This window comes from Geospiza fortis, unplaced genomic scaffold (genome assembly GCF_000277835.1).
Source record: "Geospiza fortis unplaced genomic scaffold, GeoFor_1.0 scaffold40, whole genome shotgun sequence".
NCBI classification, from domain to species: domain Eukaryota; kingdom Metazoa; phylum Chordata; class Aves; order Passeriformes; family Thraupidae; genus Geospiza; species Geospiza fortis.
Window position 1 is genome coordinate 28,038,158 of NW_005054297.1, and position 24,817 is coordinate 28,062,974.

At 36.0% G+C, this 24,817-nt stretch overlaps 1 protein-coding gene across 1 annotated transcript in view; it reads left to right on the plus strand.

Moving 5' to 3' along the window:
• The window catches only part of PDGFC (platelet derived growth factor C), a 56,284-nt gene extending 31,775 nt beyond the window's left edge, over positions 1-24,509 (plus strand). Inside the window, exons 4-6 of the mRNA XM_014308951.2 lie at positions 16,401-16,608; positions 21,985-22,202; positions 22,864-24,509. Of these exons, the coding sequence (XP_014164426.1) occupies positions 16,401-16,608; positions 21,985-22,202; positions 22,864-22,980 (543 nt within the window). The 3' untranslated portion in view covers positions 22,981-24,509. The remainder of the gene's footprint in view (positions 1-16,400; positions 16,609-21,984; positions 22,203-22,863) is intronic.
• Positions 24,510-24,817: the final 308 nt, after the last annotated feature.

Genomic DNA, 24,817 nt, shown 5'->3' on the forward strand with positions numbered 1-24,817 from the left:
AACAAAAATCAAAGATAAGTGGTCAAGGGAACAGTACAAAGACAACTAAAAGTTTTTCAGAAAGTTTTTCAATTCTTTAAATTGGAAAAGGGACTTGCTGTTAAAGAGGAAAAAAATCTTAAAATTTTCATTATAAAGTTTGATATTTCATCATCTGAAACTTAGAAATCACAAAGGTATTTGGAAAATCAATCCATTAAAAGGTATCAAAGTGTGAACAGGGCCAACTTTTCTGTGCAGGCCATTTCAAATAAGTTATTGATAATTTTGAAACACTTGTGCCCATCTAAGGAGCATCATTAAACAAGTCAGCTATGGATAAAGCCACAATTAACTAAACTGGTGCTATACAAAAATGTAAATGGATACTTTATAGATAGAACTAGCCTAAATTTTGTGGTTCATATTTAAAAGAGGAACAAAATATTAAGGTGTAGTCATAATGAAAATCTGAAACCAGAAAAATGTGATTTAATAACACTATTACTTTCTTAATTTTTCTCAGAATTTGATTCCCTAATAAATTATAAGAGTACAATTACTCTTGAAAGACTTCTCCATTGTCCTTAGTTAAATACTTACAAAGGTAATCTTCTAATAGAGCAATTAGGGAATTAGTAATGAAGCAATTGACAATCCCCCAAGAGAATGAGGAAGCAACACATGGAGTACAGCATGGGAATTTTTCAGTTTAGATCTTTTATACCCTGCTCTGACTTTGTCATGCTCAGTGTTCTGTCCCCAGTTAGAGTCTGCCATGGGCCATGGCTTCTTGCAGAGTGGTAATTTCCAATATTTTTCTTTCTGCAGGAAAAGGATGGCAGCTTGTTTCTGCCAAGTATGGAGGTTCAGAGGAGAAAGTGAAAACAATAGTCAAGTTACCCAAGGGGTGATAACTGGAAATTGCTATAGACCCAAATTGTCATGGTTAGGTCATTTTGGTATTCCTATGGGCTTTATCAGGTGAATAAATATATTTCAAAATTGTTTTAACAAAGCACCAACTTGAATTTATTATTCCATGCAATTTTAATGTTATTTCTATTCATATGCAACACTACTGAAATTTCAATAAGAATCATATACTTTCCAGTTTATAGGCTTGAAATCTTTGGAAGTTTTGATTCTAGTTTTTTTGTCATTTACAGTGTGTTTGGTGACAGATTTTTAAATATGCAGTTCCCATTGCCTTCAACAGGAACTATTGGGTATTGTAAGTCTGAAAAACAATGACCACACCATCACAATAATGGTCACATTATTCAGTCCTAAATAGATTTTGGTGGGGTTTTATTTTTTTTTAAATATATTAATTAATTAATTAATTGACAAATAACTGTTTCCCTGTAGATATTTATTACACTGAGATTAATGTTCTACCCAGCATCTATGTATTCCTCTAATCTCCGAATTATGTGAATTATACACCATGGACCAGATTCAGTAATGAAGTAAAGATTGCTTGGAGGAATTAAACTTTTATGCTAATCAGGTTAAAAACAGTATTGATGTTCCCATTCTCAGATTACAGTCAGTGGTTATCCCAAAAAATTGGTTTAATTTTCTTTGCGAGTAGCTGAATTGCAGGAGATAAAAAAGAAGAGAGTTGTCAGTGTTTTAGTTGCTTACTGAGGCATCCTAGTTTCTCAGAATTCTCTGACAACATAATAGTTGCTAAGGTAACTCATATCTAATACTAGTATATTGTTTGAGAATTTAACCTGAATTGTTAAATAGCAAAATGTCCTCCTCTGACTTCTTAACTGACATGTAGCCTTACAAAGGGAATTTATGTTCATCTAAATTCAGGCAATTTAAATTAAGTTTATGGTGATGTACTTGAGATGACAATTTGTCTTCCCTCCCATTCCCCAAGTGGTTAGTGCTCAGGCATCCCAATTTGTTCATTCAAATCATTGTTTGTCCATTGGGACTGCACAGATAATCTGAAAGATGCAAAGTAGCTTCAAATTAAATAGTAAATAATGAAAGAAGGCTAAGGACATGGTAATACTATCTTTTTGGCAATTAGGTATCTCAAATGTATGAACATTTACAGAAACAGAAAATATTTTCTCCAAATACAAGACTGAATCTTCCTTCAGCAAAGCATGGCAGTCACCACAGTAACTTTACTCAACTTGTTTAACATTGCTTCATAAGTGTAATTCATGCAGAACATCTCAATTATGTTTTATTTTTGGTATTGATAACTTGCAGAATGTGTTTTTATCCTTATTTAAACAAACAGATAGTCTCATGGGGCTTCACTGGGTAGGGCAGGTGGGAGAAATCCCACCAGAATTAGCCATGCAGATCTCTTCAATGACTGTTCTTGACTGGTGTTTTCCTTGCAAAGTCACTTCCCGCTCCCCTGCCCCTCTCTATTTTTTTTGCCCTCTTCTTGCAGTGTCCATCATGCACTGGAAAAACCATACCACAATATATATTCAGTGATCATTGCTTGTAAATAATGCCTTTTTAATATCATCTTAAATTATCTTCTTATTTGGCTTCTTTCTGAGATGGTGCTTTGTTGGGGATGTAGAAGGGCATTTTCAATGATATGGCTATGAAGTAGATTTTCTGACAGTCAAAAGATAAACTTGTGGTTAGCCAGTATCTTTCAGTCCAGTAGGCTAAGGGAACAAATCACTTTGTTTTCTCTCGGTTGAATCCCACAATGTCTGCAGTTCACAGAAAGTCATATTTCTTATGAGCTGGAAAATTCAGGCGCAACCAGTGCCTCACGCTTTGGCTTTTTACTTAGACTGATAATAAGCCCTACATCTAACCACTTCCTAGATTGCATTGAATAGCAGCTTGTGAAACCACAATTAACTAAAGTTTAGAAAACCACAGTTTTTGATGTCTTGTGTTCTGTAATTAACTCTATACATTAAATCATCAGAAACTGACAGTATTGCTGAATCAGTGAATGGGAAAATAAGAGACACAGGGATAGTTTAAGTATGTATACAAGCAGAAAAGTATGTTTCAGGGCATAAATATTAATTTTTCAAATGGGTTAGAAAGTAGACATGAGCATAATAGAATGAAAGATGACTCTTTAAAAGGCTTTGCACCTTTTTTAAAATTATGCTTTTGAAATACAAAATTGAAGAAAACCTTCACCTCTTTCAAAAGTGACAGTAAGGCACAGCAGATAGCAGCAGTTTGTAAATGGGTTATGGTTAGTGCAGTGTTGGTGTGCAGCACTTCCTTTCCTGGGCAGGTGCTTTGACTTGGTAGCTTTCCAACACAGTGAATATGCAAAACCAGAGTAGTGTGAAAGGAGGAAATGAGATGAAGGCCTGTGCACATGGGAGCATCCCTTTCAGCCAGTGTCACTGCTATGAACAGTCTGGTGGCAGGACTGGGGCCACAATCAATGCCTGAATAGTCTTGTTTAAAATGCTACAAGGAAGATTAATGGCCTGGTTGAGGACATAAAGCAGTATAATTTGCTATAATTTCTGTTAAAAAGGGTACCTATACCCATGGTATGATAGCAAGCCCAAACAAATATAATTGTATGTCTGTCTGTGTATCTATCTGTCTGTGTATCTATCTATCAATCTTCCTTCCATCCATCCATCCATCCATCCATCCATCCATCCATCCATCCATCCATCCATCCATCCATCCATCCATCCAATCAAGATACTTGATCTAGTTGACCATCAGATTAATTAGAGAGAATTTGGTCACATCTTGGACAGTGACATTGTTATAACTGAAGATATCAGGCTTAAAGGAAGACAGCTGATTAATTGTCAATCCTCAAGAGAATGGGATTTTCTCTCCAAAATATTGGATTTGTTAATACTATGAGTTTATTTCTTGGCAGAAGTCATATTTCCTTCTTTTCTTTTTTTGTCAAGGAAATGGCTAAAAAGTAATTGCATGTACAAAGGAAAACATATATTTAATAATTATAGTAAAAGTAATTAGACTCTTTCAAAGATTTATTTCATTTTTAATAACACCAAGAATCAGGCTGAGGCAGTTGTTTATGGTGGTGCCTTAAAATTCTATTTTAATGGATTTGTTCATGCTATAAGCAGCACCAAATTTCATGGGAGACTATTAGAAATAGAATGAAGCACTCTACTTTCAAACCATCTTTGAAGGATCAATTTTAAATAGCTTTGAAAAAGTAGAGCATGACAGAAATGCAGCTACTTTTATTTTACAGCTGATACTAAAACCATCTTCTCAAGTGTGTTATATTACACACTATTTTGAGGTTTCAAAGAAATTGTAAATGATCCTGCCAAAGGAACTTCTGCTACTCCCAAGGAACTAACTTTTAATAAAAAACCTGTGACTCCCTAGTTTTCTTCAAGAGATAGTAGCTAAATTAAAGTCCAAAATTGAAGTAGTTTCCTTCTCATTTTAGTTAAAGGCTTGTGGTTTGACATTCAGCTAAAAAAAAGCATTTTTCTACCATATATTCTATATTTAGGTATACTGGCATGCAGTTATTTGTTTTTATATGTACCATTAGTTTTCTAAATTCAAGTGGTTAAAATATAGAAATGGACAAAGACTAACTGAAGAAAAAAAGTGTTTGGTTATGTATTCAGAAGAGCTTCTGGCACAGTTAATCAAAAGAGATTTTAACATTATTTACAATTAATCAGTTTCTAAAATTCAGCATGTCCCTCAGCATAATTTCACGGATCTTCTAGAAAGATCAAGGTCACCAGGTAGATGCTTTGCAATAGAGTCCCAGAGATGCAAGGCTGGAAGAGAGCTCAGTGGGGCTTGACCTTTTCTGAGCAATTGTCCTGCTCTAAGGGAGAGCAGATACACTAAGCTCATTCTTGCTGGATTCTAGTGCTGTTCCTGAAGTCCAGGGATGAAGATTTCAGATGTTCCCTATGTCATCTGTTGCACACTTTTACATTGTATAAAATTTTTTCAAACACTTAAATAATTCTTGTCATTGATGGACTAGGGAACAGCTGATCATCTGATGCTCTTTTGCATGTTTGTTATCTCCTGTCAGCCTGATCTTGTCGAGATGAAAGTTGTATCACTTAATCTTTTATTATGGTTCTTTCTTTTGTTTTCATCTTGCTCTTTCACATGAATATCCTGTTTCTCTCTACATGTATCTCACAAGTGCTGGAGATAAATCTGAACACTGTATTTCAGCTGGGACCTCTCTAGGAGCTCAATATCTGTTTTTATGATGTTATTCTTAAAATATATGAATGAGATTTGATTTTTAGAACAGGATCCCATTGTCTTTTATTCATGTCTAGGTCTTCTCTATAACACTGTTTATTCTGCTTGAGACTCTACTTATGATTTTGTATTTATGCTTTTAATATTTTACTTCTACATGCAAGGAATTTCAAAATACTTTTTCTTAAATTTCTCTTATGAAGCATACTTTCCCAATTAATCCTGACTTTTATTTGTTGTTCAATCACGTTACTCTAGTTGTGTAATACATATCAAAGTATAATGAGGTAACATGAAATGTTTGATGACACTAAGAATGGATATATTAGGACAAAGATGAAGTTCTTTCCCTGCAAAGTAATGCTTTGTTCAAGGACTTTTTACCTTCAAGGCAGGACAAGCTCTGATTTGCAATGTCTGCTGTACAGGAATGTTGGGTGTGTTCATTTTATTGTGATATGAAATGAACAGAAAGCTGTTGTGGAATGCAATTTAACATGTATACTGAGGGATCAAATTAAAGTAGTGTTCACTGTAATTTTCATTGTCCTTCGGAAATTCACTTTCCAGTTGTAACAAACGCTCATTCCTGGTGTTTAATGTTTGATGAACCTCCTGTGAGCATACTGGGATAAGTAAACATTTTCTGAAGAACACCTACCCATTTCCAGTGGGGAAGTTCCTAGAGGGAATTTAAAGAGCAGTTCATTCACTGACTCCAAACACTTAATGCTGTTTCATTTGATTAAGCTGTTATATGTGTTTTGAGTAAAATGAGTAATTTTAAAAAAGGGCTGCAGACATGGTGTCCCATAACTATGGCTGACCATACCCCTTGTCATAAAAGAATGTACAAAACCTTTTTTCTATTCAGAACAGCTGCACTTATGTTGGCTGTTTATTCCTAATCAGCTACTGTCAGTCAACTAAACTAGAGCTTTGTGTACAGAAAATAAAAAAAAGGCTACTGTAAATCATAAATATAGCAGCCACAAGGTTTTCCTGCTTGAATTTTAGGTGTGTCTATAAATGTAGTGATTAATTAACCCCATTTGCATTAAGATCTGAGCAAACATTCGTAAGACTACATGCTCACTGCCATCTGATTGCAGGAATCTCCTTTTGCATTGATTCATTTGGGCACTTTATTTGCTGTCAGTTCAACTACGATGTTATTCCTCCTTTCTGATGATAATTTCATATTGTGAGTAAAATTCAGGTTCCACAATTCAGCCTGCAGGTATGTATACTGGACTTGCATAGTATCCAAGTGTCAGGGAAAGAAGCTAGGCTGTGGTGGAATCCTATTCTGCTAAAGTTCAGCTAAGTCTTGGAGCCAGGGTCTCTGTACAATAAATATAAACTGCAAAAAAAGATATAAGGATATCATAATGAATATTGAGAAGAGATATTCTCTTTCTTGTTCCCAGTATTTGATATATAAATCTTGATAAGGTTTCCCTTCTAGAAGGGAATTGCAGGCATAATACAACATTAATCAAAACAGGACAACCTAGAAAATTACTTTTAACTTTATATTCACAAAATGAAGGTAAAGGGTTTATTTATAGCAGCATTTTGAAAAAACACTTCTTATTTAGCAGTCAAGTCATGCATTTGAATGTCCATGAAGGAATATTTTAGTGCAAAGTGATGTCACTACTATTTAAAACAGTCATTAAATACCCCACTGCTTTAATCACAAGGTCAGTTCAAGCACAAAACAAAAATGAAGCTGCCTTAAGAGCTTAGAGATGAAACATAAAAAGGTAATTGTGGGTATATTCAGTAAGTCATCAAGCAATGAAATATTGACGTAGTTTTTGAAGGGTCTCTGTAGAGTTCTACTTTAACTCCTCAGTGAGAGCAGTATGAGGAGAAAATATCCCACTTTTTTGAAAAGTCAGCAAGTAATCAATAGAGAGTTCTGCCCTGCAAATGGATACAAGACTGCAATGACCACTTAACAATGAGCTAGATTAAGCAGGGAATAAACTTTAAATATCCTTAAATATGTGATGAGTAGTTAATAAAGGAGAGTTGAAAGGAAGGCACTAAGACAGGGAGGACAGAGTTACTACTTAGGAAAATATTTCATGTTTCCAAAACTTAACCTGCAGCAATCAGCAGCAGTCCCATGAGATGTGAATAGCTGACCACCTGTCCTGCACGTTCCCTCACACGTTCCACACGTTGTAAGGATTCACTGCAGCTGCTAATTTGTTTAGGACAGTCCTGTGAATATAAAAAAAAATGCTATCAGACATGAAGGTTATGATTTCTCAAACACTGGGGGATTTGCTTGTTTTAGCACCTTGCTGCAAGCACATGACAGGATTTTTCTCCAAAGAAAGATTTTATGAGATTGTGATGAGAGAAACTATACTTCAGTAAATTATTTTGGTACTTCATTTTGCCTATATGCAGTCTACTTTCAGTCATTTTCAGCAGGTACTTTATCTGTATAAACACACAAACACACTTCATACCCTTTAAAATGTATATATAGATGTTACTATTGCCCATGGTCTGAATTAGAATAAATATTTTTATTGTACATTTAAATTGTACAAGACATAACATGATCTACTGGGTTGTAGCTTTTTAAAGTTGCAGTTGTAGTCCTTCCATGTGCTTATGCATGAGACAGGAACAGCCAGATAATTTTGAATACATTTCATAAATTTGTTTTGAAAATGTTATAATGAAAGTTACTCTGAGGTTCAGAAATCAAAATATTTAGCAGTTGTTACTAAGACACAAAAGGTAGTCTTTTTCTTATGGCATATATATATATATATAGTTGTATGGTATGGGGAAATCTCACTCTAAATTTTCTTTTAAAGTCTCATTTAAAAGAGAGAAATGTATAAAGAAGCAGAGAGTGCTCACTAAAAATTAAGATTTTGGAAGTAGTTATGGTTTAAATGTTACTCTGCCACAAGTATTCTTAATAGTAACCCTGACTCTGGGATGATAAACCTAAAATTAGTTTGTATATCTACAGTAAATTGAAAATGATAAAAACCGACAAATTATTTCAGGAAGTAACTCGAGATTCAAACTGACATGCTGATTTGACTTTGAAGTTTCTTGTCTTGGAGATAATCTATGCCATAACTTGTTCTATATGATTATCACAGACTGTTTGTTTTTAAATGCTTCCTGTTCAACTCAGTGAATTTCAACTTTGTCAGGTCCTGCTTTCAGAATAGAAAGGCTGGGTCTTTGCCTGATGAGTCAAAATGTGTCCAAGTCATGAGATGTCTCACATTTCTTTGAGTCTTCTATCTAGAATCCTGTTCATTACCATGTCCACAAATTCCTAATACAGGCAAATGCAATTAAAAACCAATTAGAAAGGTAGAAAAAAAGGTGTCAGAATTTGATTTCCATTGCAAGTATCTGGTTGAATCTGCCAGGTTTCTGGATTCTGGAGCTTGCAGTGCTAAATGCTTCATGGCTTGAGATCTCTGCAGTTGCCAAAGATGCTGGCAACACAGCTTTCAAGCAGAGTTGTTTATACAATTCTTCTCTCCTTAATTAGCTGAAAGAATAAATCAGTGAATGAAAGTTCTTACCCAAAGGAATACAAGAACCACTGGGTCATTTTGTAAAAAAACAAATACTTCCAGTAAAGGAGAGGCAAATAATTTTGTAGTGCCTATGAAATACTCATGAAGTAGCACATGCTGTTTCAATGAGACCTGATGCACTGAAAAAAATCAATGCATGCAACTGCATCCAAGAAATATAGTTGTGTCTGTATATATATTTCCTAGGAATAGAAACCTCTAAAACTAACATGATGAAGTGTATCGACAATAAGTTCTCCCATACAATACAGGGCTAAGCATCAGTTTTCTGCTTTTTGCCTTTAAAATGAATTAGTGTGATTTATTTCTGATTCATGTGATCGCAGAAAAATCAAACTGTATTTTATGCATATATAAACACAACCATTTATGTACACATACATGATCATAGGTATTTATGATAGCTAAGCAATCCCTAAAGGTTTTTTGAAAATAGGTTCCAGAGATTATTGCAATTGATGACATCCTCTGAGAGTTAATGAGCTAGCTCTAAATGTGTCAGCTCTGTCTCTCACACCTGTACTGTCCATTTCAAAAGGTGTCAGTGTGCATAGACTTCAGAGAAAAGCTGCAATTTGCCAGAGGAACACTGATGATTAGTGACACTCTGTGCTATTTCTATGCTGCTAGCTTCCTTGGGAGCATCTTGCAGTTGTTTCCAGCACAATTAGGATTCCAGGCCTTCTCTGTGAAGCGCACAGAAACTCTATTTAGGGGAATATTTCAACATTTTCAAAAAACATTTTATCTCAAAAATTTAGCCTGAGGAAATGTTGTGCTGTTAGTTAAGCTATAAGACTGTTATCCACTGCTACTTTTGCACATCTTTATTATCTTATTCCCACCTGTGACAGGCAAAACCAGAAAGGAGCAAATATGTTCATTTTCCCTTGTGATCTCTGTGATGTTCCTCCTGTTGGTGGTTATGGAGAGTAGAGGTTACACACTATTCAGAAAGCAATCCTCAAACTACAGTAGCAAAAATATGGATGCAGAGTTTGGGAAGCCATCTCTGGCTTTAAAACGTAAATTGGTGCAAGGGCATGCCTGGATACTCAGCAAATGAGGTCCTCAGTGAGATGAAAGGAAAACCCTGCACACATATGAAGAGAGCCTGAACAAGCTTTTGATGAGAGGTTCTAGCACTCTGTAGGAAATTTGGGAAGCATGTGAAAGGCAGAGAGCTGGAGGCCCAGGAAAGAGGGGTGCTGTCATCCTGCAGTGTGGTTCTCATTTTCAGAAGCATTAAATTGGGGAGGGCTAGTACCCCTCTACCTGTGTGCTCTTTGACTGGCAGAGGTTGCACCCCTGAAAGGAGGCCAGCTGAAAGAGAGGGATGTTTAACTCAGTGCCACTGGAGATTATTTCACCAGACCTACCTGCTCAGCAGCCCCAGGGTGATGTGCCTCTCATGCAGCCATCCTTGCTGCTGTGACAGTAACTTCATCCAAAGCAGGAATAAGTGCTGCAGTGGATGGGAGCTGTGGCAGCCTTCCTGACTCCCATCTGTACCACGTGCAGTAAACATCCTCGCCTTATTCCTGGCTTTGGCAGCCTAAATTATCTGCCTCTGTGGCTTCTTCTTTTTTTTTTTCTTTCTTTTTTTTTTTCTTTCTTTTTTTTTCTCATTTTTTTTCATTTCTTTTGCATAAGGCATAAGAAGAGAATCCTGGAGCTTGATTTCTCTGCTTGGGTATTTGCACACAGGCCTAGCTACAGATGACTTCCTTCTGCCTTGCAACTTGAACAGGACTAACAGTTTCTTAGCAATGCACATTAATGTTGCACAGAGAAGATGTCTTTATAAATGAGAGACTTTCACTACTGCTTTTTCTTTTGTACTGCATGGATGCAAGCAAGTAAAAGTGTGTGCTTTTCCAGGCAGGTCAGGATTTCTAGGCTCTTCACGCCTATTACTGCATGTACTTCTGGGAGAAAACAAAGAGCTATTGTTATGTGAAGAAATTTGTGCCCTCAGGGCAAACTCGAAAGAGTTGGAGATCTGCTTTCTCTCAGAGCTTCTAATGATGCTAGTAGGAGGGTTACCTGTGATTATAAAGGAAGAAAACAGGTTCTTTAGTTCGTGTTACAAGAATGTGCATGTACTATAAGTTTCAAAAGCATATCTTAAAATCTGAGCAGGACTTGGAGTGTTCCTGTATAATAATTTAAAAAAAAACCCAACGAACTCTACAGATATTTCATTAAGAGAAATATGTTATATCTTTCAAATTACTGATCCTGGTTGTGTTTCAGGGGAGACTAGGTTCCTTTGAGACTTTTTTAGAGTCCCCTCTAGTTTGATTAAACTACACTGATGTTTATTATTTTCTCTGAACTGTGCCAACTGATGAATGGGTCATAACTCAGAAACTGCTTGACAATATTTTCTTCAAAACAAGAAAGGGAAAAAAAAGTGGGGATTTCTTTTGTGGGGAGGTAATTATTTTAGACATAGTACTCAGTACTTGTAAGTGTCCTGTCATGCCAAGTATTTGACTCACTTGTTTTTGTTCTTCTAATCTTAAGTTAGTGCTTGCGTTATTAAACATGAAATTCCTTACTCCTGGTGGCAGCAACCTAACATTACTATTTTTTGCCTCTCCTTTAACTGGAAGAGGGTAGTGTTAGTACCTTTAGGGCGTTAGTACTCTTACCCTGAGAACGAGGAGCAAAATAAAGGCTTTTCTTAGGTCATAAAAGAGCTATGAAGAGCTGACCTTGTGTAGATTTTAGGTCAGTGCTGTTGTGTTCCGAATTGTTTATCCTTGGAGCAGGTACAGTTCAAGGAAAGAACAGACAGAGAGTGGCAAACAGGAAAGGTTATAATATCCAGTCTCATACCCAAATTTATACCTGGTATCTGTCTAACACACTTCTGTATTCTTCAGGCAAACCAATAATGAGTATCTAGCAAAAAATGGTTGCATTCATTCTCTCATAGAATTTTTGAGATCAAGGAATTGCCTTTATGTTCATTTCACAGATTTGATAAGGTTACAAACCTGTGTTACAAACCTGTATGCTGTGAAATTCCTGGTGCCAGAGTGGATCTAAAACTGTATTTGTGTTAGCAGCTGGTGTGTTTTCAGTTGTGGTGGCTTTGCTGTTGCAGGTATATCCTTCTTTTTCAGAAGTTTGCCTCTTGTTTATTATCAGCCACATACACAATCATGCTGGCATAGCAAGGAGATACTACCTCCAGATGCTTTACATTATGAAAGTTTGGCCTAAATACTGCGCTCAGATAACACAAGAAATATGTGTCAGAACAAGAAATTAATCATAGGTCTTCATATTAGGCTACATACTAAATAATACTTTAGGCTTTAACTTGCACTATATAATTTAAAATTTGTTTATTGAAGCTTTTGTTCAAATCTGCTGCTTCAGTGAGGGTTCACTTCTTATTCTACTTACAATAGCGTCCTACTCTTTTCCCTTTGAGAAAGAGGCTAGATGGAGTAATTTGATTCCTTTAATAGGGCACAACTAACATTGTGAGCACCCTAAGATGCATTTTAGTCCCTAAATTTTTTCTGGGGCACTGTTATGTGTGATGTTCTGGGCTGGATGGTCTTGTGACACTAGTCTGTATTATTTCCATCCTTTTCCCCAAGTCTATATATTTAACTTTGCCTAAACGGGTCTACTGGTCTGTCTTGTATGTTTGTAAACAACTTAGGGGATTTCTGTGTGGTATTTGTTTTGATAGAGCTAAGTGCACATACAGAAATACAGTATAAACAAACCTGAAGAAAATTCTGTTTGATCCAACACCAATTGTCATTCTTGGCTGTTGTACAGGCCAGCAGAAGTTCAGTGTTTTCTGCTCTGGTTTTCATCCTGAATCATTTTAACTAACAGTAAATAGGCAACTGTTTGTCTCTATCTTGATTCTAAGCATATTTATGCTTATTAAAGCAATTTGCAATTGTTTCCTGGGCAGAAAAACAGAAACAAACCACAGCATGTTGGGTTTGTTTTTTTTTTTACTGGAGGAATCATGTAGAGAACTTGATGCATTTGTCAAATCTATCTTGACAGAAATTATTCATGCTCAGGGAAAAAAAATATGAAAGGTGATCTCAAACCTAAAACATTGGCATGAGTTGAGAATGTGTTGCTATGACAGAATAAGTGTTTACTGTCAATTAGTATTTATTATAGCAGAGTGTGGAGAACATCACTTCTAGAAAATGGTTTCCATCAGGAAAGATATCTTGGATAGCTGCTATATTTGGACAGCAGAAATGTCTGCGGTCTTGGGTTGTATCTCCCCTGTCAGATAAATAAATATATGTTAAATCAAATGTTGATTATTTTTTAGGTGACCTGTTAGGGGAGACATGAGAAATTTCTGTGGAGTAAATTAGATGATGCCATCTATAAAATAAATGTCCACTTGACAGATGGCTGCTTTATTATCAGATCATTATCTCCATCAATGTTGAGCAGCAAAACAGCTAGAGATCATCAGTGGTCCTCCTGGGAGGCTTTCCCAGCACCATTCTGCTGTGAAATGGCATCGCTCTCTCTGACCCCCACTGGCTGCTGTGTCATGGCACAGCGCAGAGAGAGCCTTGAGATCACCAGTGAGTGCCAGCCATGCAGGTGGAGTGGGGCATCCAGGTAGGACTGCCTAGAGAAATATAGGTTAAATTGCAACAGGAGTGATAGATTTACTATAAAGTGACTGAAAGCTTCAGGTAGAAAGCATTTCAGCATTTCTGAGCTGCAGCTACGATGTTATTATCAGACTTATCCTGAAGTTCCACATTTGCTTATTCTAAAAGGTGTGTATCATCCATGAAGTTGAGTTTTAATTTCTTGCTTCAAGTAATTTCTGCTTTCTGCTCTGTGAGTAAAACCTTATTGCATGTGTAAACTCTGCCTATAGATGGCAAACTTTGAGAAAGTCAAGTGAAATTATAAATTGTATAGAATTCCAGTATGTACTTGTTGTCACTGGAAGGAGTACCACTTATGCTGCCCTGGATGTTCTGTCCAAAAGATTTAAATTATTAATAAAATAATTAGGATGCACTACCAAGTAAAAACAATGTAAAGTATAATTAGAAGTGCCATTTATCTTGAACAGTTTATTGAATTGAGATTTCATAAAGGTTATTATGTCACAAATTCAATACACAGCATTTATAGCTCTATGATATCAATCATCTTTAATCTTTGATACATTTTAACTGTCATTTAAATTGACTAACATTAAAGATTATTGGAAAAAACATTCTCAATCCTGAGATCCTAATGACTTTATTCTAAAACATTGAATGCTGTATGATTTTGCTGTTTCAAATACTTTTTCTTTCTGTTTTGGGCTGCTGTGAGAATGACTAGAAAGTGATGGCAATTTTAATTGTGAGTTACCATTAAGTGCAATGATTCACCATATCCTCACAACATTTTAACTCAGGCAAATGCCTATTGAATCCAGAATGCTATAAACAGATGGATTACTTGCTACGTATGTATTGTTTAGTGTGGGTGTTGTAAGTTGTAAATATGGATATAGATTCTAGATCAATACATTTTCTTCTAGAATCCACTTGTTTCTCTGGCAACAAAAATCCTAGCAGAAGTAAGACACTGAAGTAAATTCTTCAGCTGAAAACAAAATAGAAGATTTTTTTTTACTTCAGTTATTAGTTCTACCATTGATTTTGTTTTTCATGTTAGTAAAACCATGCACCTTCAAACCAGGAAATGTGGCTGTTACAGCATTGTAGAGAAAAACAGGAAGAAAAATTTTGGAAGGTTTATTTTTTTGACCATCTGAATTGCAGTGTCACAGCACTCTTCTGAACCCTGCTAAGTAACATATTTTGCTAAAAGCAACAATTTAAATTATAGACCAGAATCTCTTGCTTTATTATCATAATGGAATAGATGGATCAACATGTAACTATTTTTAATGCAGGCAATAGAGCAAAGAGAAGAAGAAATATTTTAATATTTTGAAAACCACATTCATCCAGGATGGGAAACAACTGTTTCACCAACTCTAATGGAAATGATTAGCAAGATGAAAATATTGTAAAAGTAAAAGTAGCAGAACACTTAATCTATGTTTTGTATTATTTTTGCAAGACTTCCAGTCAAAAAGCAGCACAAATCCTTCTAGTGGCTGCATTTCTTGAAGTTGTAGAGAAAGCCTTCAAGCAAAAAATAGGAAGGCCATAGTGGTTACTCCCTTTTGCTGCTCTTTCAACCACACATTTAGCTGAAACCAAAACTGCATATTTAATAGCATTTAGAGGACAGAAAATAAAATATTATTATTGGTATGGGATGCAGCTACCACAGGAGTATATATTTTAGAAAATTTCTGCTGAGTGTCACAGTAAATCTTCTTTTCCAGCATAACTGTTGCATTTCTCATCAATTTCCTGATAATTTTGAAAAGGTAAATGACTACCCTGCTATTGATCTGGCATTATATATAGAAAAGATTATAGTATATACACAGTTCACATTACAGTACTGACAGTGCCATTTTGACACTAAGTGTTATGAGGATTTTAAAATATAGATATCTATATAAACACATATTCTTGTCCTCTCCATCCCCTAAATCAGCAGCGTGTTCAAATTTTTCTTCATCTTTCTTACATGATCCAGATGAATTGCTCTGGTGCATTACCGTGGACATAATGTCTGTTGTAATGTCTGCTGTAATGTCTGCATACAGAAAAGCATAAAGTCTAAACTTCAGGTGCTTCAGGATCAGCTTCCTGTTTAGGCTTACCTTCCTGTCATTTTTTATTGTTTTGAAAATAAAAATCAATGCCTAATTTTAAAACAGATTGTAGAGTGAACAAAAACAGATGCCTCACTTTGCTTGAATTATCTGTGACTAAGTGTTCCTGTCCACTGAGCTTGTCAGTGAGATTTGTGCTGTGGTAAAGTACTTTTTCAGGACTCAATTTCAATGTTTAAATACTTTTGACTTCATTTGGAGCATTTTTTTCTCTTTGTAAGGGAGAAATAATTTTAGTTATGCCAGATGTTGTTATAACACTGTTCATTATTATTTAACCAGAAACATAATTCTTAGCACTGTATGAAACACAACTGGTGCTTTTTTTTTATTTATAGATGAGAGCAAGAATATTTGCTGTCTTTGTACTGGGGTATGTTAATATTTTGCATTGAAGGACAAGAACGCAAAGATTGTGGCTAAGTTTCTGAGGAGAAGCAGAATGTGAAATGTTTCAGATTTCTAGAGGGGTTTGGGAAATGCCTGTAAATGGGGCCATATTTTTAAATCACCCTTTGTTCTGTTTTTAAAGTCCCATCCGTCACTCAGTGAACATGTTCAAAGGACAGGTGTAGTGGCATGCTAGCTGCAAGCCTGGAAATATAAGAAGTAGGTAAACTCTGCAGTGGAAGTTTGTTTACAATTATTGCTAAAGAATAATTAGGTACTTTTTGACTCTTGTCATTTGTCTTATTAGATAAACTGTCCTTTGGAAACAAGCTATCCACTTATAAACTTTCCCAGCTATGTAACTGAGTAAAGTACCGTACTTTGTCAGAGCAGATACATTAACCCTCTGACTGGTGCTCTTCTCTTGGGCTTGATTGCAGCACCACACAGAAGCACCCAGCCCATCCCTGCTGCCCCCATCAGCCTTGCCCTTGGATGTGTTAAACAACGCCGTTGCTGGGTTCAGCACCGTGGAAGACCTTATCCGCTATCTCGAACCAGAGCGGTGGCAGCTGGATTTGGAAGATTTGTACAGGCCAACGTGGCAGCTTCTTGGGAAAGCATACATTCATGGGAGGAAGTCAAGAGGTAATTTACTCTTCTGTCTGGCCTTGCAGCTTGCTATAGATATGATTTCTTGACAAAGATTTAAGAGCGTTCTTCACCTTGAGTTTCTAATATATTCCAAGAAAGGAATACATTAGAAATAGAGCAGGTTCCATAGTTGTGCACTGTCCTCACCATTGTATTATTTGAAAAAGGACAATAGCTAAACTCAAAACTTAAAGGAATTTAGCAGGATAGGGCAGCAATGGGGAATTAAAAAAAAAAAATTAGCAAACACAGCAGTTTCCTGTGGGGAACCTGGGAGATCTTTATTTCCCTAAAGTAGCAGGGCGTCTTGATAGGGTAACATATTTGAAATTTGTGGGTTTCTTTTTTTATGAAGGGCAAACACTTTATTTTAATTTGAGGTAGGTAATGTCTTACACTTGTATCATGTGAATGATTTTTTTATTTCCCTAAATTTTTTCCAGTCTCTACATGAAATGAGTTGACAGCAATACCTAAATGTTTCTCTTTGATGACACCTTAGGAAATACCATGTCTCTATGTCTGGGTTGATCATGCAGTTGTCATCAGAAGTAAAGTAGACTGTGTTTTCAAAATTTATAGATCTATTGATCAGCAACTCATTTTCTTCCTTCTACATCTGAAACTCCTGAATTTCCTGCCACATCCCATCCAGATGCTACCCACTATTTCATGTTTATGGGTAAACATGGATAGCATGAAGGCAATAACACCTTCCTTGCCCACCACACAGCATGAAAATGAAAACGTATGAGCATAACTGAACAGACTTCCCTGTTGGTGGAGGTAAACTAGGAGGCTATCATCTGATCACCAAGAAAAGGGAGGAAGTAGAACCTTGCATAGCTCAAATTTAAGGGTTTGACAGTTAATTCTTAGATCAGAGCCCAGAAATCAGCCTTTTTACCCTATCCAAATTGCTATAGCTGTGCATAGAGCAGCTAAATTATGAGCCAAAGAGGAGGAAACATCTTTAAAAGCTCTCAGATAGTCATTTAACACTTCCTTAATTAAAGAGATTTAGTATTTGCCAAATGCATGCCATAAGCACACAGTAAGTGGGAGAAAAACAAAATGCAGGTGTTGGATAACATCTATATTGACAAAAGAAACTCCCTGCAAGACATATCTTAGAAGGAAACTATCAGAGTAAATCTTTTAAAGACTTCTAATTAGATGCTGAAATAGTTTTTTTTCACTGAATAAACATAGCATGGTATTGCCACATTTGTCATAGAGACCACCCTCAGACTGCATTACTGAGTCTGTAATATAATAGCCTGAGGTGGAAAATATGTCCAGTTGAAGTGACATAGAACTATTCAATTTATAGGAAAAGCAAAACCTTTTTCTTCTTTTTTATTTTTATCACCATGATATTCTCTCAAACAACATGTTTGCTGGATTTCAAAACCTTTTTAAGAAATGTTTGTGAGAAGAGCATATCCTAAAATTTTTGTTTTATTCAAACTCTTTGATTAATGATTAAATCAGTTTTGTTTTTACAGTGTTTCAGTGTAAAAGTTAAATGACTGTCCTGTTTTCATAAACAAGTTATTAAAACTGTATCTTACTTTATGTAGAGAAATATCCTCCAGTCCTACATAATAATTTGTATGAAAAATTATATTTAGACAACCTAAATTCCAGAGAACTTCTGTCTCTGATGTTTTCTCTGGATAAAATGCTTCCAAAAACTTTTAGTCAGGAAAGAAGAACCAAGTTCAGAGGCTTTGATGTCGAAATATAGTCCTAGATTCTTTTATACTATTAAACATGCTTAAAAATAAAATATATTTTGCTGTGCAACAAAAATTATCCCATCACTTCCCACTGAAATCTATGTATAATCTTTAGATCATATTCTGAAATCTTAAGGAGGAAAAAAATAGTCCCAGTCAAAGCATAGTCCTTAGCAGTTGTGGTTTTTTATGTCACATTTTTTTTTATTTATATCCCACTTCTTCCTTGAGATTTTGTAACAGCTCCTATTGTAGAAGCCAGTAAGAAACTTACCTTCCCAGGAACATCTCCAAAGTGCTTAGGAATGAAAACCATTCTGCAGCTATCTGTGCTCACACACAAGTGCCCCAACCAGAATTTAATTTGTTTCATTGACTTTGAGACCAGTATCTAGCTGGAAAAATGTTTTGGGAGAGAAGTTTCCCTGTGGTACTCAATACACATCCAGAAGATGCCAGACAATTGCATTGCCAGTTACATAACACAATTAATTTCAGGCTGCTGTGAACATGGATTAGTTCAGTTGCATGTGCCAGTGTTGGCACACTCTTGAAAGACACTTTACTGCCTGCATCTAGATTCTTTATCCTTCACTTATTTTTATTTTAGTGTTTCACATTTATGTGCTACTGCAGAGCCTTTCACTCCTCCTGAGCTAGTGCTAGACAAAAGAACCTTGACTGTTGTGTCAAACACACAACATGAGTGGAAGCCAAGTTGAAGGAATGTTTAAATGTTCACATTATAACAGGTACTGTAACTCAGTGCACTTGGGAAATCCACATAACCTTTTATTGTGGTTAAGTAAACACTTTTAGGGGAATATATACATTCTCTCATCTAGTTTCATGCCCATAGTGTGTTAAAATAAATTTTGAATAGACAGCTACTCTTTGAAAAAATAACAGCTTCATTCACACACTTCAAAGAAGTGATTATATAAGCACTAGATAAATTTGCCACAGACCTTTTAATGAAATTGAATTACATAAGATAGGGCAGGGTTCATTGTGAGGTATTATAGCAATATACCTTAGTACATTTTAAAGCATGGTTATCAAACACGACGTTTGTTCATCTCTCCTGAAGCCGCTTGTAACAGTACAGCACACTGAAAGATACCTGCTAAGAGCTGACTGTGTATTCTCCAACAGAACCCTTTTAAAATTAATGTCTGCAGGTCTGAGGGGTTGAGTTCAAATTAATTTCTTTTTTGTGACAAAGTGACTAACATGCTGTTTATTTTAGCACATTGCCCTTTTCTCTATAAGTGCAGCTAGCTGTAGGTATGGAAATTGATGCATTCCTCTGCTGCTGCCAGAAGGCAGGAGACAATGCAGAAGGACATCACCACACAAGAATCTCTCTCCCACTGCTCTGTGGGCCTGCTGGAAGAGGTGTCAGTGCCCACTTTCAATATCCCGTGGGGAAGGGCTGAGCAGCACATAAGATTAGCTCCTTCAAATTCACTGCACCAAGCATATCAGTCTCTGCAGAAACAATCTTCCAGGAGAAAGTATTAGCAGAACTAGCACTTCTCACAGTGTGCTTCAGGCATTTTATCCTCATTCAGACAGCTCACTTATTACATGTTTGAAAACATTACAGAAGAAAGAAATACTCCATTCCTGTCCACAGTCCTTGATTAATGGAGGTAGACACATCCACCTTTTAAGTGACTCAGCCCAGAGCTATTAGCTGATCAGAAGGGCTTAAATAATTTCTGTTTTTTCACAGTGAATCTCTCCCCCGGAAGTTTTGTCTCTCTTTTCCTCTGCTCTCTCCTCAACTTTCTCCAAGGAATGCTCTTGCAGTGTGGGAGGCAGGCTGGTGTACTATCAGTAACTTTATTTGAGTTATTAAACACTCTTCCCTCTTAAAATTCACTTTGTTTATTTAGGAGCCTATGTTAACCTGATAGTGATGGAATGAAGTTTCCCAGCTTGGCATTCACTGTGAGTGCAAGCAAAGAAAAGGCTTCAGTGTGTTTGATTGACCTTTCACAACAATAAATCCTTACTTATGGATGCCAGTATATGGATATGCCTGCAAAAGAAATGTCTGAAGGAACATGGATTGAAATTCCTTCCCAAAGATCTGCACCTTAGAGAGTACCAGTGAACATTTCTGCTAAAGAAATTCAGCTTCCAAATTTTTTTTATGTCTCCTATGCTCAAATAGAATTAGGAGGAATTATCTTGTCTTGATAGGCTGAAGTTCTTGATGACCTCTTGAGGCTCTTTACATAGTAGAGAGGGATAAAAAGATATTTCTCTAGAGGATGATTCAGATCAGAAACTTATTTTAGCTTTATTGTATTTATTTTTATTTATGAATATATGACATTAAAGTATTTTTTAAGCTATATTAATGCACTGGGGTTCTTTTTGCCTCTAATTTTCTCTTGATTTAGCTTAAAACCAGTTGGTTAAAGGTCTTTGTCACTTTATTCAGGGCCTCTGTTTCTCTCATCTCAATAGCCATGTTATCATGGGGTTTTCATGTTCTCTTTATCTTTTGGTTTTTTGCTAGAGAGAGTAGTATCCCTGTGAATTAGACATCGCTTCTGTTCCTTAATGGTAGGTGTGGAGAAAAACAATTCAGAGAAAAGATCCTAGATTGTGATCATTATAGTCTGACTTTTCTGAAATAAATTCAATTTCCATTGCTTCTCACTTTTTTTTTCCCCAGTCTTATGATTTTTTTTTCAATTTGAACTGCTTATTTCAAGGCTTGTTATCTCTTGACTATGCAGCTAAGATGAGCATAGAGGAGCTTGTTCTCTTTCAGATCTTTTTATGAACTTGCTGTTCAACCATTGACATAGTGAAACTTTAGTATGATACAGTGGAACCAGTTTATAGGGAAACTGGTGCCAAATATTAATGTCTTTAACTTGCACTTCAAGTTAGTTGCTTACAAGGAGGAACTTTTTTTTAAGACACACCAAGAGAAAATGAAACCTAGTGGAACAACAGAAATTCTTATATATGCTGCTGTGGAGAGGGAGGAGAAAATGGAACCTACTAATAGTTACATAGATATACAATCTTGCCCAGTTATTTATTCTGTGCAGAATTCCCTGATGATGACAACTCCTTGAAGTTCTTAGTCCATAAAAGTGACTTCTGCTTAGATATGAATGGTTTCATTCTTCCTATAATTACAATGCCCTAGCAAAGAAGCAATAATTGAAATTGCAACAAGAAGTTTGAATGCTTTATTGCAAGTGAATTGAAAATATCTTTGAAATTTTGCAGGATTCTTAATTGCTCTGTGTGTGTTTCTCCAAATCCAAAATGACCATAGAATAGCAACGCTGGAGCTCAGAGTATTGGTGTGAACAAAGTGACTTCCATTAGGGTTGATTTGATAAAACATATACTGGAACACAGCAGCCAAATCTTGCTTTAAATGGAACCATCTTTACCAGAGTTATAAATTAATGGGTGAATATCACTGTGCAGCGATCATTCCATTTGAGTTTCATGGTGTTCATGGCGCTGTGCTGAACCTGCACAAAAGTGAACCTTCCCCATGGGTTTGCACCGCTGAAGTTGATCCGCCACAAAGGAGCTTGGATTGCAGGTGAGACGAGCGAGCACAATTTTCTCTGTCTGTTTGCAGTGGTGGATCTGAACCTCCTGAAGGAGGAGGCGCGGCTGTACAGCTGCACCCCGCGCAACTTCTCGGTGTTGCTGCGTGAGGAGCTGAAAAGAACGGACACCATCTTCTGGCCGCTGTGTCTGCTGGTGAAACGCTGTGGTGGAAACTGTGCCTGCTGTCAGCAGAGCTGTAACGAGTGCCAGTGTGTGCCAACAAAAGTCACTAAAAAATACCATGAGGTACGCACTATTTTTACATCTGCATGTTCGGAAATAATGAAAGCCAATCAGGGCGTTTATTTTTAATAAAATTAATGCACTGCCGTTAATATTAAAATATTTTAAGTATTGCACTTTTAGTAAATAATTTTTTAGCATTTTAATTAGGTATTACATTGAAAAAGGTAAAATCTTTCTTATTAATATACTTTTCTGTGTAACTATTAATTAATTTCTGAGGTATTTACTGGTGCAGTTCAGATACATCAAAACCATACCTTTCATTCTTCTTTCTCTAGTGGTAGATATCAACTTTTTAATGAAACAAATATTTGTTCCTTTCCTTTGCTATAAATTTATAGCTAAAATTATTTATTATAGAATTTTCTAATTGGGTTAACTCTACTGTTTGCTCTTAAATAAAATTAAGTGGAAATCTAAAATTGCAAGACTCTTCTTTGGCAAAGCAACATGATTTAATCGTGTTCAACATGATTTAATCAATTTTGTAAATGGCTTGAGGTAAAAGCAAAAATAGTAATGAGTGGGTGGAATTAATGAAGAAATTCACTTTTAATATGCTTCCTGTCATCCAGTGGGTTTCTAGTGCAATCTAGCTCATAATCTAGGTGTGTGATGAAGCACTTGCTGTTTTCTTGATGCTTGGCTTCTTCTCCTTCAGGTTCTTCAGCTGAAGCCAAGGATTGGTGTCCGGGGATTGCATAAATCATTGACAGATGTACCCTTGGAACACCACGAGGAGTGTGACTGTGTGTGCAAAAGGAATACTGAAGGATAAACATGATATAATTGTGCTGTTTTCTTTCAAAGCACATTCAATCAATGGCTGATTCTATTATGGGGCTTGTGCATTATCTCCTTCTGTAATCTCAGTTATTTGCTTTGGGGATCTTCCGTCTCGAAGATTTACAGTGAGCTCTAAAAAGAGGAGAAGCCAAACTGGGATTATATGTTGTGTGACAGCTCTGTTTGGAGGCCCAGTGAAAGGATGGGAGAAAGGAATCAATGAGGGATTTAAAATATATGTATTGTTGTTGTTCCCCACAATTTTCTTGGCAATACATGGATTTATAATTTAGGAGTAAAAAATAGATTTAGAAGGCTGACATCATGGCGACTTGATCCTGCTGGCTGTCTCGTTTCTACAGCTCGAGTACATCTGGCCTCTGGTTGAAAACACCTGAAATCTTTCTGTGTTCAGCTACTCCTACGTACTCTAAATCAAAGCGTTCTCTGTTGTATAAACTTGGGTTAAAACAGACTGTCTTTTTCCGAATAAAATTTAATTTGTCTAATGCTGGTAGGAAGGACTGGATTTTTCCATATGCTCTAGTAATGCTCCTGCCTTTTAGAAGGAAGACTGGACAATAATGTGAGCTAAGAAAGCAAACATTGAAAAGATCAGTGCCTTTATTCTTACTACTATGGCTGATGATTTTTTTGTGTGTTTGTTATTTTTTATCGTGTACATTTTTATACTCTCCTTTTGACGATATAACTATTTGCTTTTCTAAACTTGTTAAATATATCTATTTTTACCAAAGGTATTTAATATTCTTTTTTTTATTACAACTTAGATCAACTATTTTTTAGTTTTGTGAGACTTTAAAGCCAGACTTAAACAGTTGGAGGAACAGAAATGTGACTACAGTGGGAAAATGCATGATCTCTTTGCAGTTTGTTTCCATAAAGTGAAAAGTACAGTTTTTTTACCTGGATGCACAGTAATAGTAGACAAAGATATGTGGATGAAGCTCTAAGCTTGCTAGCTCCATGAGCCTAAAAATATGAGAGACAGAGGTTATTATAACCAGTTTCAAAAGCTGGCTTTAAAAATTCCCTCTCTCCATATTGTCCTTTGTTCAGGTAGAAAAGAAATGAGCATAGATGGATGCATTCTAGCTTGTTTAACTCTTTAATTTCTTTAAAGGAGAATGACCTACAATGTAAGAAAAGAAACCAGTGGCTTGCAGCTGTCATGCTTCATCATGGTCATGGGAAGGCAGCCTTGTCGATGGTGAAGTGTATGGTTTTCCATTGGCAGAAACAGCTGCTTGAGTACTGTTCACTCACAGGAATGTAACACTCTGCAGAGCAGTTTGATGAACTCTATGGTATTGTTCTGTATGTTTTATTCTTTAACCCATACACTTATCCCACCCCATGCAAATTGAAATGGAAACAGTAAAGTATTTTGCTTGTAAAATGCTTTAACATTATGCCTATTTTTTTTTTTTTTGCCTATTGGATTTTCAGATTGTAATGAAGCACAAAATAAAGTAATAATGCTAATTTTGGGAGAATAAATGTTTCAGTGTTGTTGCATATTTGTACCTGTCAGTATACAATTTAATGGGAAAAGTTAGGATGGTGATTTTCTCCTTACTATTTTGAAAGTCAGCTCTGAAAACAGAAGTCTTCTCTTGCCAAGGCTTCCACTTGCTTTATTAATTCTGTATTACTGTAAATACACAAGAAAAAAAAAGGAAAGGAATTAATGCGATGCTATTTGTACAAACAGTCAAAATGTTCAAAATTGTGTGGATGTGAAGCCATCAGATTGAAATAACATCTTCTGTTATTGTTTCCATAGTGAAAATGAATTCTGATGAAAA